The sequence below is a fragment of the Mandrillus leucophaeus genome, unplaced genomic scaffold (assembly GCF_000951045.1).
Source record: "Mandrillus leucophaeus isolate KB7577 unplaced genomic scaffold, Mleu.le_1.0 Scaffold433, whole genome shotgun sequence".
NCBI lineage: Eukaryota > Metazoa > Chordata > Mammalia > Primates > Cercopithecidae > Mandrillus > Mandrillus leucophaeus.
In genome coordinates this window covers 1,802,891-1,816,273 of record NW_012104621.1, presented here as the reverse complement: position 1 = coordinate 1,816,273, position 13,383 = coordinate 1,802,891, and the positions used below count along the sequence as shown (strand labels likewise).

Sequence of the window (13,383 nt, the reverse complement as noted above, 5' to 3'; positions counted from 1 at the left end):
TAAGTCATCACTCTGTCTGTGTCAGAGGCGTGCAGGTGACAAAGAGAATCTGCGTTCTTAACCAGGCTGCTTCTAAGTTGAGAACCAAATGTTACCCTATTGTTTAAAATCCTTTAAGGCCTTGCTGCCCAAAGGGTGACCCCTGGATCAGCTCCTCACCTGGAACTGCTTAGAAATGCAGCATCCCAGGCCCCACCCGGGACTGCGCACCTGAATCTGCATTTTAACAAGCTCCCCAGGCAGTTTGTGCTCACGTTATCGAGTGAGAAACCATGCTGTCCTCTCACTTATCACACTTCAGCCTCTCTGGCCACATGAGGGTTCCTAAAATATACCGATGTCTTTGCATTTCAGGTTCTTTTCCCTTGCCATGCCCTCTACCATGTGTATTCTTCCCCTAGCTTTTCACATGGCTGGCATTTCTCATCCGCCAGGTCTCAGACTAAATGTCGCCACTGCAGAGTAGCCATCCCAGGCTACCTGATCTGAAACAACTTCCCCCATTAGCACCCCTCCAAGGACCCGTAGTTTCCTTTAGGAATATTTATCACCGCTTGTATTCACAGCTGTACTGTGTGGTTTGTTGAATGCCTGTGTTGAACAGCCCCCATTCCACTGGAATGTACCCTCCAAGAAGGCAAGCACCATGTCGGTCTCATTCACCCTGTACCCCCGCACCAACATGGTGCATGACACACAGCAGGCATGTGACAAATCCTCATGGAGTCGATTTCAAACGAATGAATGTAGGACAAATACAGTCATGAAATGTAGGACAGATAGAGTCATCCCCCAATGACTCAGACTCCCATTAACTACACTGTAAATTAACCCATGGGCTCCCTTCACAAATGGGAAACTGAGGTCTAGAAAAGGGCAGGGATTAGCCCAAGATCACCCAGCAAGTCTGTAGCAGGACCAAGGCTTTTGACCTTTCCGGCCTCAACACCTCCACTCATGCTCCAAGTCCCTGCCTGTCAGTTTGTGCAGCCGGACAAAGCGGGATATTTGCAGGGGGCACTGACCTACATTGTGAGTAATTGCATTATGCAGAGGGACTCTCGGGCCAGCTGCTCTCCTTTTGCCGCACAGATGGGAGAGGCTTTCCCAGGCAGCTTCTGCGTGCCTCCTGCTGAGCAGCAGCCTGACCAGAAGTCAGGTGTGAGCACTTCCATCTTCTGGCCGTCCCAAACCGGTGTGGCCTCACTGCTGGACACGGTGCCCTGCCAGGCAGGAAAGAGCATTTTATCAGTCTGAGTTCAGCTCGCAGCACCAAAGCACAGCCTTCACCCTAAAGCTCTGGGGGCTTCAGGGGAAGCCACTATTGAATGTTTAACGATGAAGTTCTTCCTCCCTCAAAGAAGCACTTTGCAGTTTGTAGAACTGGTTACACCCACTGTCTCCTCCGATTTGACACAATGATGCGTGTGAGAGGAGGGCACATCAGGGAAGGCTCATGGTGAAGGAGGAAGGAGTGCTGCTTTGAGAGTCACACACCCCTGGGTTGAATCTCAGCCCCGAGACTTACTAGCTGGAGATCTTGGGCAAGTTACTTCATCTCTCTGTGCCTCTGTTTCCTCATCTGTGAAATAAGTATAACACCTTGTTGGATTTTTATGACTTAAACAAGATGATGGGTATAGAGTTCCCAACCCAGCAATGAGCACATTATTGTCACTCATGAGAAGGCAGCTCTTGGTGTCCTTATGGCTGATATTATCAGGTGAAGTCAGCCCCCTCTCTCTGAGGCTGCCTCTCATGAGAACTGTCCTGGTCTTACTGGAATGGGAGAGCCATGAGGACAAGGCTCTTGTCTATCCAGGTTATAGCTGCATGCCCCATGCCCAGAACAGTATCTGGCAAATGGTAGTGCTTAACAGTTATTCACTGAATGAATGAATGAATGAATGAATGAATGAATGAATGAATGATTTCTTAGGCAATTGCCAAAAAGAGCAACAAGTAAGAAAGAAAAATAAAAAAAGCAGCCAGGCACAGTGGCTCACGCCCATAATCCCAGCACTTTGGGAGGCTGAGGCGGGCGGATCATCTGAGGACAGGAGTTCAAGACCAGTCTGACCAACATGGAGAAACCCAATCTCTACTAAAAATACAAAAATTAGCTGGGCATGGTGGTGCGTGCCTATAATCCCAGCTGTTTGGGAGGCTGAGGCAGGAGAATCGCTTGAACCCAGGAGGTGGAGGTTGTGGTGAGCCGAGATTGCACCATTGCACTCCAGCGTGGGGAACAAGAGTGAGACTCCGTCTCAAAAAAAAAACAGTTGAAAATATTTGCAGGCCAGTTATCCAGAGCAAGACAAACGTTCTTAGGGCAGTGCAAATGTTGTCCTGCAGAGAAGAAGCCAAAGCCTGGGCTTAGGCCCTGCCCCTGATATCTGCAGGGTCAGCACCCTGTGCTCGCTGGCCCTGGCCTGCATGGACAGTCCACACTGGGAACAGACCGAGAGCAGTGCCCAAGTATAGCCTGAGTCCTTCCCCAGCAGCCCCCAGCAGCTGCTCCAAAAGTGGGGGAGTCCTCCATGGTGCTTGGAAATCTGGCCTCGTATAAGGCCAGTGGGCGCCTTCCAGAGGAGCCCAGGATGCTGCTGACGGCTCCACCGTTTCCAGCCCCACGGAGCTACGGTAGTTCTGTGTCCCCAGCGGAGGGGAATCCACCACCACCAGGCTGGACCCTTCACATGGCTCTTCGGTGCCCTCTAGTGGTGCTTTGGTGCACGACAATGACAAGGAAGCACTGGGGGTTGGGGGTGGGTAGCCCACCTGGCCCTGCAGGTTGCATGCTCAGGTGCATCTTTCCCCATGTGTGACTGCACAGACCACTGCGAACTCCAGGCCCAGGCAGAATCGGGATGGATTAGACAACACGCACAGCTTGTACAGTCTGCTTTGTGGTTCAGTACGGGAGTCACTTGATTGTCTTCCAGATGCCCATCCCCACCCAGCCTCACGGGAACAGGAACCTCGTCACCCCCAAAACTACCCCAGCCCCTGCCACTGTGACCTGTGACCTGTGACAGGGAGATGGGGCTGCATAAGGACAACACTAGTGACCAGAAGATTTTTGCAGTTTATTTCTGGATCAGTTCCTGAGTATGGGGCAGGTGGGTGTGGGAGCAGCTCTGCCACCCCAGGACCACTGACTTCTCTGGACTCTCAGTGGGCCCATCGTGCTTGCTACCCTCCTGCCAGGACTGTGCTTGAAGTTGCTGAGATGAGTGCGGACCTGAAAGGCCAAAGATAAGAATTCAGATTTGAGGATTCAGAGAGGTCAGAGCAGTGAAGGTTGGGTTGCAGGGAAGGGGAGCAGCGAAGAGAAAGGCAAAGGTAGCCAGACTGGAATGCCAGCAGCACAGGGGGAAAGACTGGGCTAGCAGCAGTTCTTTGAAAACTACCTGATGGGTCTTGGTCAACCTGAAGGAACATATGAATCACTGGTGGAAGATTACATAGAAAGCCAAGGAGATCCAGAGCAAGAGGTCAGGCTGACTTGCTCAGCACCGCCTGGAGTGCTGAGCTCCATTCTCAGCATGTAGGAGTGGTAAGTCTGTAGAGCAGTGGTAAACTCCAGCAGGTTGACCGGCAAGGAGGCCTTGTGGAGGACGGCACAGTGGTGTCCCCTCTCCATAGATCTTCCCTCCTGTGGAAGGTGTGCAGACTCAAAGAGAGAGCTTGGAATTATTCTGGGGAACCCCAGGGGAGAGATGAGCCCCAGTGAGTGCAGGTCCAGGAGGAGAAGGCTGTGGCTCAGTGAAAGCACTGTGCACCACCTCACCAGGAGCAGGAGGGAGGGGCTCCCTGCCACTGCAGTGTGTAAGCCAGACAAGCCTTGTCAGTTTCCTGTGATGAGCACTTCATCCCATTGAGCAATGCTGTATGACACAACTAATTTTCTCCACACCGAGAATCTAAGACTCCATCATAAATTACTGCTGTTCGTTGTAGAAGAAAAGACATGATCACTGTTAATGGGTTTGCCGTTCATGCATAACTGGAATGGGTCCGTGCTACTGCATTCTGATGTCGGTTTGATTGTCACACATTGGAGAAACTCAGATTCTGCTGCTAAGTCAGTTGACCTTGGACCAAGCCGGTTCTGTCACCTTAATTAAACAATGAAAGGATGTCAGGAAATCCCCATTGCCCTTAATAAAATGCAGCCCAGCCCCTAAGTGGGTAGCAGTGGCGGGGAAATCTCTACCCCTGGCCACTCTGACTTTAGTTTATGGAGATCACCTCCCCTGGGGTGTTTCTCACTGCAGAGCCTTCAGGAAACCATGTTATCCCCTCTAGCACTCCAGCCCAAGTGTGGACTCAATGCACATGGACCCAAAGAGGTTGAGCTAAGGCTTTCTGTGGCTTGGGACAGCAAAAGGCAAATCAAGTCTGAGAGAACACACAGCAGGATGATCTGGTCAAAAAATGGCCTGAAGCTGCAGGTCCCACCCCTCCTAGCTCCTCCTGCTTCCACGTGGGAGCACCATCTTTCCCCCAGCTCACAGAAGCCCAGGTCACTGCCTGCTTCAAAGGCCATGCCTGGAGAGCAAGACCAAAAAAAAATAGTTTCCAAACCACACCTAAGATCTGCCTTCTACCCCTGGGTCCCATCAAAGTAACCCTTCTTCCTAGTGATGGACCCTGGGGATGCCCATGCCTTACCCTCAGGAGTGTGGCTTTACCCTGGGCCTCAACAGCACCACTCCATCAGAATATAACATCCTGAACACAGTTATTTGGTGATATACTCTCAGTGGCAAACAGATGGCAAAGGAATCTTCAATTTAGTAAGTTTGTGCTTGACAGTTGTATGGATGTATCAATTCTGCAACTATTTAGTGTCCTATGTAGGACTGAACAAATGAGTAAATATTTGATGTTGTTCGAAGGCAGGGATTCCACTATGGGAGAAGAGTGATGAAAATATGGAATGAGGAAGGCAAGCAAGAACTCGGCAGTGTTGGATCTTATCTAGACAGACAGACAGGTAGGTAGGTAGATAGATACATACATACATACATACATTATTTTAAAAAGAGCTTAGAAGTAGTAACAACTTAGGAACAGTGAGACCATCAAGTGCCTACATCTTGGTTTCTAAACAACATTCTCCACTAAAAAGAACAAGGACTCCTTGGAGGAATGGTTGATTGCAAGGCTGGGAGCAAGAAAAGTTCAAGGAGTGCTGGAATCATTACGCCAAGAAGTAAGAAAGTGCTCAAAAAATTATGGTGATATGTGGAAAAAACATAGAAGGTAGCATGAAGTTGTTTTCCACTGGCCAAATCTGGAAAAATTTAAGCATCAACATGAATAAGATAGCAAAGGATTATAAGACATTGAATTAAAAAGGAACGTATTAGGCCAGGCACAGTGGCTTACACTTGTAATCCCAGCAGTTTGGGAGGCCAAGACAGACGGATCACCTGAGGTTGGCAGCTCAAGAACAGCCTGGGAAACCCCATCTCTAATAAAAATACAAAAATTAGCCAGGCATGGTAGCAGGCGCCTGTAATCCCAGCTACTCAGGAGGCTGAGGCTTGAGAATTGCTTGAAACCAGGAAGCAGAGGTTGCGGTGAGTGGAGATCACGACACTGCACTCCAGCCTGGGTGACAGAGACTCTGTCTCAAAAAAAAGGAACATACTGATATACATAAATAAATGGGAGGAAAGGAAACCTCTTCTTTGCAGGAGAATGCCAAGTGTTTAAATAGAATGGTAGAATTGGAAAATCACCATTTTGCAGCTACCAAAGTAATAAATGACTCAGGTAAGAATTATCAATGGTTGCTGAAACCACCAAGTGAACGTCTGTGGGAGAACAGGATACTTACACAGTCTCAAAGTAGCTCCCACAGATTATTTATTAATTACAAAGGGGGAAATGGTACCTTTGAAATGGATATCTGACAGGCATCATGTCAACCAAGTGATCACAGATAACATCACAAAGTGCCAACGCGTCCCCCTGATGTGACTCTTACTTATGTAGGATTCCTGCCAAGAATGCATAAAACCTGGATATAAAACATTCAGGCTAACCCAAATTGAGGGACTTCTACAAAATAACTGAACTAGATTTTTCAGAAACAATGACAGGAAAGACCAAAGTAGTCTGAAGAATTGTTTGAGATGAAAGCAAACCAAAGACACGTAAGTGCAATAATGATCCTGGATTGGATCCTGCATTGGAAAAACCACAGTTGCTTTAAAGGACATTATTAAGCCAAGTGGCAAAATGTGAAAATGGATAGTATATTAGATAATATACTGTATCAGTGTTAAATTTTCTGAATTTAGTAAGTGTATGTGATTGTGCAAGAGAATCCCTTGTTCTTAGGAAATATATGCTAGGATATTCAGGGGTGAAGGGTCAGGATATCTGCAATTTACTCTCGAATGGTTCAGAAAAAATTAATGTACCGTAGATATTGTTTCATTCCCTGGGTGTCTTTTTGTCTTGTTGCCACCATCTGGCCAATTATCTCCCAGAGTTTCCCAATTCAAGTTCCTGCCAGAGAGAATGTGCTCAGGAAGGATCCTCTCCATCAACCCTCATTAGGCAGAGCACTTTGTAGGAGGAAACTTCATAGGTATCTGACAAGCCTCTGGATTGGCTGGCTGCCTGGGGTCAGGTGCCTGTTCTTTGTCCAGTCAGCTCTGGCCAAGGATGAGTCATGTGGTTCATAACATGGCTGCCATTACTGCTTCAGCAATGGGGCTGTGGGCAAGAGGGTCTCCTCAGAAGGGTTTGGCAGGCCCCAGGCTCGGGCAGGCCAGTATGTCCTATATCTCCAGTTGCACAGAGGTAACCCCAGAGATACATGAAGACCTCCTGACATAACTTTATACCTCATTCTCACCCTCAGTTTTTCAATAAATATTAGAGGTACCTGCATTGGGCCAGGTTTTGTGTTAGATCCTAGGGGCACAGAAGTGACCCAGTTCCTACCCTGAGGAGCTCTGACTCAAATTGGAGAGGCATGAATTATGCAGAGAACTGGAGTGCAGAGTTGAATTGCTACCAACAAACTGAAGGCAGTCAATGCTAGTTGAGGCCTGGGCTCCACACCTTAGGAACACAGAGATGGGGAGTCCAAATGGCCCACTGAACAGTGGCATTGGCTATGGCTCACAAGAGGGAAAAGGACTCTCAGATAAGGACCCTGTTGCTGGAAGAGTGTCTTGTGCCATCCCTGGAGTCTCTGTTTTCTCTTTGCACAGCCTGACCCAGCAGGACGGGATATCTCCATCCGCCCTCTCCTGGAGCACTGTGAGAACACCCACATGACCATCTGGCTTGGCATCGTCTATGCCTACAAGGGACTTCTCATGGTAGGTGCAGAGCAGGAGATGGAGTTGGGGGGGGACACTTCTCTGTTGGGCCTCTGTCTCCCAGGGGCCTCCATCAATGTAAAAATAAACAGAGCCTCCATGACTAAGCAGTTACTCTCTGTGTACTCAGTGCCTGCCACATGCTATCTCAGTTCCTGCAGCAACCCTATGAGATAGGTACAAGTAACATCCTTATTTCACTGATGACACCGAGGCTTGGTGTCTTGCCCAAGGTCACCCAGCTGGTAAGCGGCAGAGTCAAGATCTTAACCAGAGAGTAACCCAAAAACTTGTGGCTGTGCCTCACAGCTGTCACTGCACCGCTCGCGGGAAGAGCAGTCTGCTGACATCCAGTGCATGTTCATTTCCAGCATTTCAGCGGATCCTCTCTTAAGCCCATGGGAGGTGGGCGGGATCATCCCCATTTAATAGATGGGGAGGGTAAGCCTCGGAGAGGCTGAATGATTTGCCAAAAGCTACCTAGTAACCTCTAAACTCCAAACCCAGCACTCTTTCCACTTGACTCATCTTTTAAAATCAAAGATCATGCTAGGTGCTATGGCTCCTGCTTGCAATCCCAGCACTTTGAGAGGCCGAGGTGGGTGGGTCACCTGAGGTCAGGAGTTCAAGACCAGCCTGGCCAGCATGGTGAAACCCCATCTCTACTAAAAATACAAAATTAGCTGGGTGTGGTTGCGGGCGCCTGTAATCCCAGTTACTCCGGAGGCTGAGGCAGGAGAATCACTTGAACCCGGGAGGCAGAGGTTGCAGTGAGCCGAGATCAGGCCATTGCACTCCAGCCTGGGCAACAAGAGTGAAACTCCATCTCAAAACAAACAAAAAAAAAATCAAAGATCACATACGGAGCCATGTTGTGATATGCCAACATTAGGAAGAACTTGAAAGGTCAGCCCCACCGTATTTCAGCCCAGGTTGAGCCTTGAATCTTCTCTCCGATATCCTATATAAACCATGGTTCCACTTAAAGCCCTCCAGTGACATGAAGCTGGTCACTGCATCCTCCTCAGATCTTTCCACAGGGAGGTTAAGCCACCCTTCACCCCTGTGTGACCCCACTTAGAGGCCAAAAATGAAGCCTTCTCCAAAAGTCAAATAAACTGGAATCTCTCGTGCTGCTCAAATGCATTCTTACCTATTGCCGCATCAGAGAAGTGTTAGTGATGGATCCTGTGTCCTGTGAGAGGCCATGCCAGAAGGGCGTGTACGAGGACCCTAGGCAAAGATTGGTCCCCACTTCATACCAGTTGACACCCTTTTATGGTTTTCCATAGAAGTTTTTTGAGCTCCCATGCAAGCAACAGGACCACTGGGCTGCAATGTGAGCACAAGGTAATGACCCTGGGGGTGTCCACAGGAGGTACCCAATATAGAAATAGGAACTTGAGGACTGGCCAAAGTTCCTGGGTTTGGACAAGGACACATTCATAGTCACCAGAAGCTTGGAAGAGCTGTCAGCAATGGATGGCACAGACCTGAGGGCAGAACCGTCAGCCCCAAGCAAAGTTGCTGGAAGGCAGACTCCATCTCCATGTAAAGATGGATTCTTATAACAGGGAGCACTGTCCACAGATGCCATGGAGCCCCTAAGAAGGACAAGCTCCCTGTCATGGGAAAGCATGTCATGTCAATGACCTGCACTTCCCCCAGCCCTTGTTGAATAAAGAGAGTGAATCTAGACACTCTCCATGATCCTTCCAGCCTTGATGTTCCTTGATTCTGAGACTCATTCTGTGAAATTAGATTATGGTGAATCATATTGACATCTTTAAACTGGACTTATTTGTAATGTTTTGATCATTCATTATCTTCTCCCACCTACTTCCAAAGTGGTTGGAGATGAGAGATGACTGTACGTCTTCCCGTGAAGCTAACAGCTTCAGCCAGCTCATGTCAACAAAAGCTATATTTGATAGCGCAAATGCTTTACCATTTAGAATATGCAAGGAACGGTCCCCAGCCTCCTGGCCCTGAAGGTTTATGACTAAAATCCCACTGCCACCCTCCTACTCCTTCTATTTTAGAGCCACAGAATCTCAAGGCTGGGAGAAGCACACACAGCCCTTTAGGTCCACCCCACTGTCAGATGTTTTGGCCCCAACCCCCAGCGCACCCTGAGCTTCCCCCAAAGCATTCATTCACTAACTGCTTCTATACCTCTAGTGATGGAGTGCTCACCCTCTTCAAAGGAGCCTGTGCCATTCATGCATAATGTGTTAGTCTCCTTTGGCTGTCATAACAAATTACCACAAAACAGTGGCTTACAAAACAAACAGAAATGTATTCTTTCCTAGTTGTGGAGGCCAGAGGTCCAAAATCCAGACAGTTGTGTTCCCTCTGAAGGCTGCAGGGGAGCATCCTTCCTTGCCTCTTCCGGCACCTGATGGTTCCAGGCATGCCTTGGCTTGTGACTGCATGACTCTAGTTTCCACCTCCGTCTCCACGTGGCCTTCTCTTCTTCCCCCCAATGGTCTCCTTTATGTGTCCCTTATAAGGACACTTGTCATTGGATTTGGGGCCCTTCCAGATAATCCAGGATGATCTCATCTCAAGATCCTTCATTATATCTGCAAATACCCTTTTTTCCAAATAAGGTCACATTCACGGTTTTCAGGAATTAAGATATGGGCCATCTTTTAGGGCCATCATTCAACCCACAGATGGAGTGCTTTTCTAGAAAGTTTTTCCTAATCCTCAGAAGAAATCTTCCTCAGTGTAACTTGTACCCATGAACCCTCAATCTACTATTTGAGGGCCTAAGAACAAGTTACTTTGTGTTTCCTCCTGACACTCTTTAGAGATTTACAGCCAACCACTAGGTCCCCAGGGTAGCCCACATTTATTGTGGGGACCCTCACAGTGGCTTGGTGGCCCATCGGTAGCATGGCTGATAGGAGGGCACACTGACTCTTGGTCAGAGAGCCCAAGTCCTGGCGCCCATCCAGCCCTGATATTCACGCTGTGGGACCCCAAGCAGGTCACCTCTCCTGGCCAAGCCTCTGCTTCTTCCTTTGCAAGATGGCACAGCTACCATGGGATCACAGTGGGTCGTGGGTAAAGGAACCAATACAGAACAGGCTTTCAATGGCTGTTGGTTTTCTTCTCTCACTCAGTATCTGGTTCCTGGGCTCCTGGTTCCCTATTTTATTTTATTTTATTTTTTTGAGACAGAGTCTCACTCACTCTGTCACCCAGGCTAGATTGAGTGCAGTGGCACAATCTCTGCTCACTGCAACCTCTGCCTCCCGGGTTCAAGCAATTCTCCTGCCTCAGCCTCCCAAGTAGCTGAAATTACAGGCATGCACCACTGCACCCAGCTAATTTTTATATTTTTAGTAGTATTGGAGTTTCACCACATTGCCCAGGCTGGTCTCAAACTCGTGACCTCAGGTAATCCACCCATCTTGGCCTCCCAAAGTACTGGGATTACACATGTGAGCCACCATGCCTGGCCTGGTTCCCCGTTTTAAAAGGAATTTTTAAAAAGGAATAAATCAGGCTGTGAGATAACACATTTAGAGAAAGGATAAAGGACAAGGGAGAGAAAAACAATCATGGTTGTATAAAATAAGATCAATTACAAATAGCTTTGAACTTACCGTGGTGCAAAACATTTCAGTCTACAGAGTGCTTTGACATCCATCCTCCCATTTCATCCACACAGAAACCCTGTGACATTGGTATTATTATTATTATTATTCCCCCCAGTCCACAGACGTTGAAAGTGAGGTCCTGAGAGGCGAAGTGACTTGCCCAGGTCACCCAGCCAACGGATGGCAGAGCAGTTTCCATATCCCCCGGCCTTGTGTCCAGCCCCGCTTCTACCACACAGCACTATGCGGCCATCAAATCTCTAAACACAGGTCCTCGGTGTGACGTTAAATGATTCATGCAGCTGTCAGACGCCTGAAGCTGTCCTGCTGAAGCCACACGGAAGAGGCGCCTTTGTGAGAAGGCCCCTTGGAGGGCCGCACTAAAGCAGAGGTTCCTGTACCAGTCAACTATCTTGGCTCTTCCTCCTGCCCGCCACACCACCATTCTGCCCTACACCCACCTGCACTGTCCCTGCAGCCCACCCTCCCCTTAGACCACCCATAAGGGTTAAACCCTCAACACCCTGCTTCAGATCATAGCTGGCCTCTACTCTGTCCATTTCTGTCGAGACATCTATTGGTTACGAGTAGAGCTACAAGTCACAGAAAAACCCAAAATAATAATGGTTGAAGAGACAGGAAATGTTCCTCTCAGGTAAACCTAGTCCAGAAGTAAGCAATCTAGGGCTGGGGTAAGGCTCCCAGAATCTCAGCTCTTTGCATCTTGCAGCCCCCACATCATCATTACACAGGTTCCACATCATAGCCTTGTGATCTAAGACAGATGCTGAAGCTCCACCCATCACATTCCACTCCAGCTGTTAGGAAGGAGGAAAAGCAACACCTCTTCCCTTTAAAGACACTTCCCAGAACATGTGCACACCACTGCTATTTACAGGCATTGTCAGAAGCTAGTAACACACCACGCCTAGCCTCTAGGGCAGCTGGAAAATGTAGTCTCTATTCTGGGCGTCCATGTGCACTTGAGGACAATAGAAGTCTCAGACACAAGGGATCTGCTTAGTTTAATAGAAAAAAGACTGGAGTGAATTTCTAAAAACACAGCCCATTTTTGCTACCATATTGCTGTGTGACCTTGGGCAGACCTCTTCACCCCTTCTGGGCCTTAGTATTCCCTAGAGAGTGAGGAAGAAGGTTGAGATCTTATCTGAAGTCCCCTTCCACAGTGGCCTCGGGCAGGTCTGTGCATGAACCAGTCATAGGGGTGCAGGAGAACTGGACAGCTGTCACATCCCCAATCTGCATTTGCTTGGCAGGACTCAGCAGGGTCACAAGTGGAGACAGATGGTGACCTCCAGAAGACCTGGCTGACAGCAAGGCCCCCCACCCTCCTTCCCTGCAGCCCATCTCCTGAGTAACCCTCCACTCCACAGCTTCTCAGAGCAGCGGGTGTGTGCCGCCCCTTGGTAACGATCATCTCCCCTTTCTGTTCACCATTTCAGTTGTTCGGTTGTTTCTTAGCTTGGGAGACCCGCAACGTCAGCATCCCTGCACTCAACGACAGCAAGTACATTGGGATGAGCGTCTACAACGTGGGGATCATGTGCATCATCGGGGCCGCTGTCTCCTTCCTGACCCGGGACCAGCCCAACGTGCAGTTCTGCATCGTGGCTCTGGTCATCATCTTCTGCAGCACCATCACCCTCTGCCTGGTGTTTGTGCCGAAGGTACGGGTGCTGGCCCCACCACCTGGCCTCTGCCCTCCGACTCCAGCACAGGGGCATTGCTGGCTTTTCTCCATTCTCTGAAAGGTTTACCCATTCCTTTTTTATGATGAAGATAATTCACATTATAGAAAGTTCAGAAAATGCAGAGTAATAAAAGCCAGGTTTTTCAGAAATCTCCCTTTGTCCCACCACCCAAAAATAATCACTGGTCATGTTTTGTTGGGGTGTTCTTTACTGTTAATGTTTTTGATGTGTTTCCTTCCAGCCTTTTTCTTAATAGCTAGGAGATAATGCTTTTTTTGTTTGTTTGTTTTTTTGTTTGTTTTCTCACTCTGCCACCCAGGCTGGAGTGCAGTGATGCAGTCTCGGCCTACTGCAAACTCAACCTCCCGGGATCAAATGATTCTCGTGCCTCAGCCTTCCAAGTAGCTGGGACCACAGGCATCACCACCACGCTTAGCTAATTTTTTAATTTTTTTATAGAGACGGGGTCTCCCTGTGTTGCCCAAGCTGGTCTTGGACTCCTGGGCTTAAGCAATCCTCTGGCCTTGGCCTCCCAAAGTGCTGAGATTACAGGCATAAGCCACTTCGCCAAAAAAAATCACCGTTTTTAGTAACCGCTTACGTGTTCCATTTATTTGAAGGGTTGACCTTCAGGACCACCTTGAAGAGAGATTTTTCTTCTTCTTCTTCTTCTTCTTCTTCTTCTTCTTCTTCTTCTTCTTCATTTAT

General features: G+C 48.5%; 1 protein-coding gene across 1 annotated transcript in view; it reads left to right on the top strand.

Annotated features, from left to right (window-relative positions):
* The window catches only part of GABBR2 (gamma-aminobutyric acid (GABA) B receptor, 2), a 432,864-nt gene that overhangs the window by 401,702 nt on the left and 17,779 nt on the right, over nucleotides 1-13,383 (top strand). Inside the window, exons 14-15 of the mRNA XM_011993760.1 lie at nucleotides 7,242-7,352; nucleotides 12,427-12,651. Coding sequence (XP_011849150.1) covers nucleotides 7,242-7,352; nucleotides 12,427-12,651 — 336 coding nt within the window. The remainder of the gene's footprint in view (nucleotides 1-7,241; nucleotides 7,353-12,426; nucleotides 12,652-13,383) is intronic.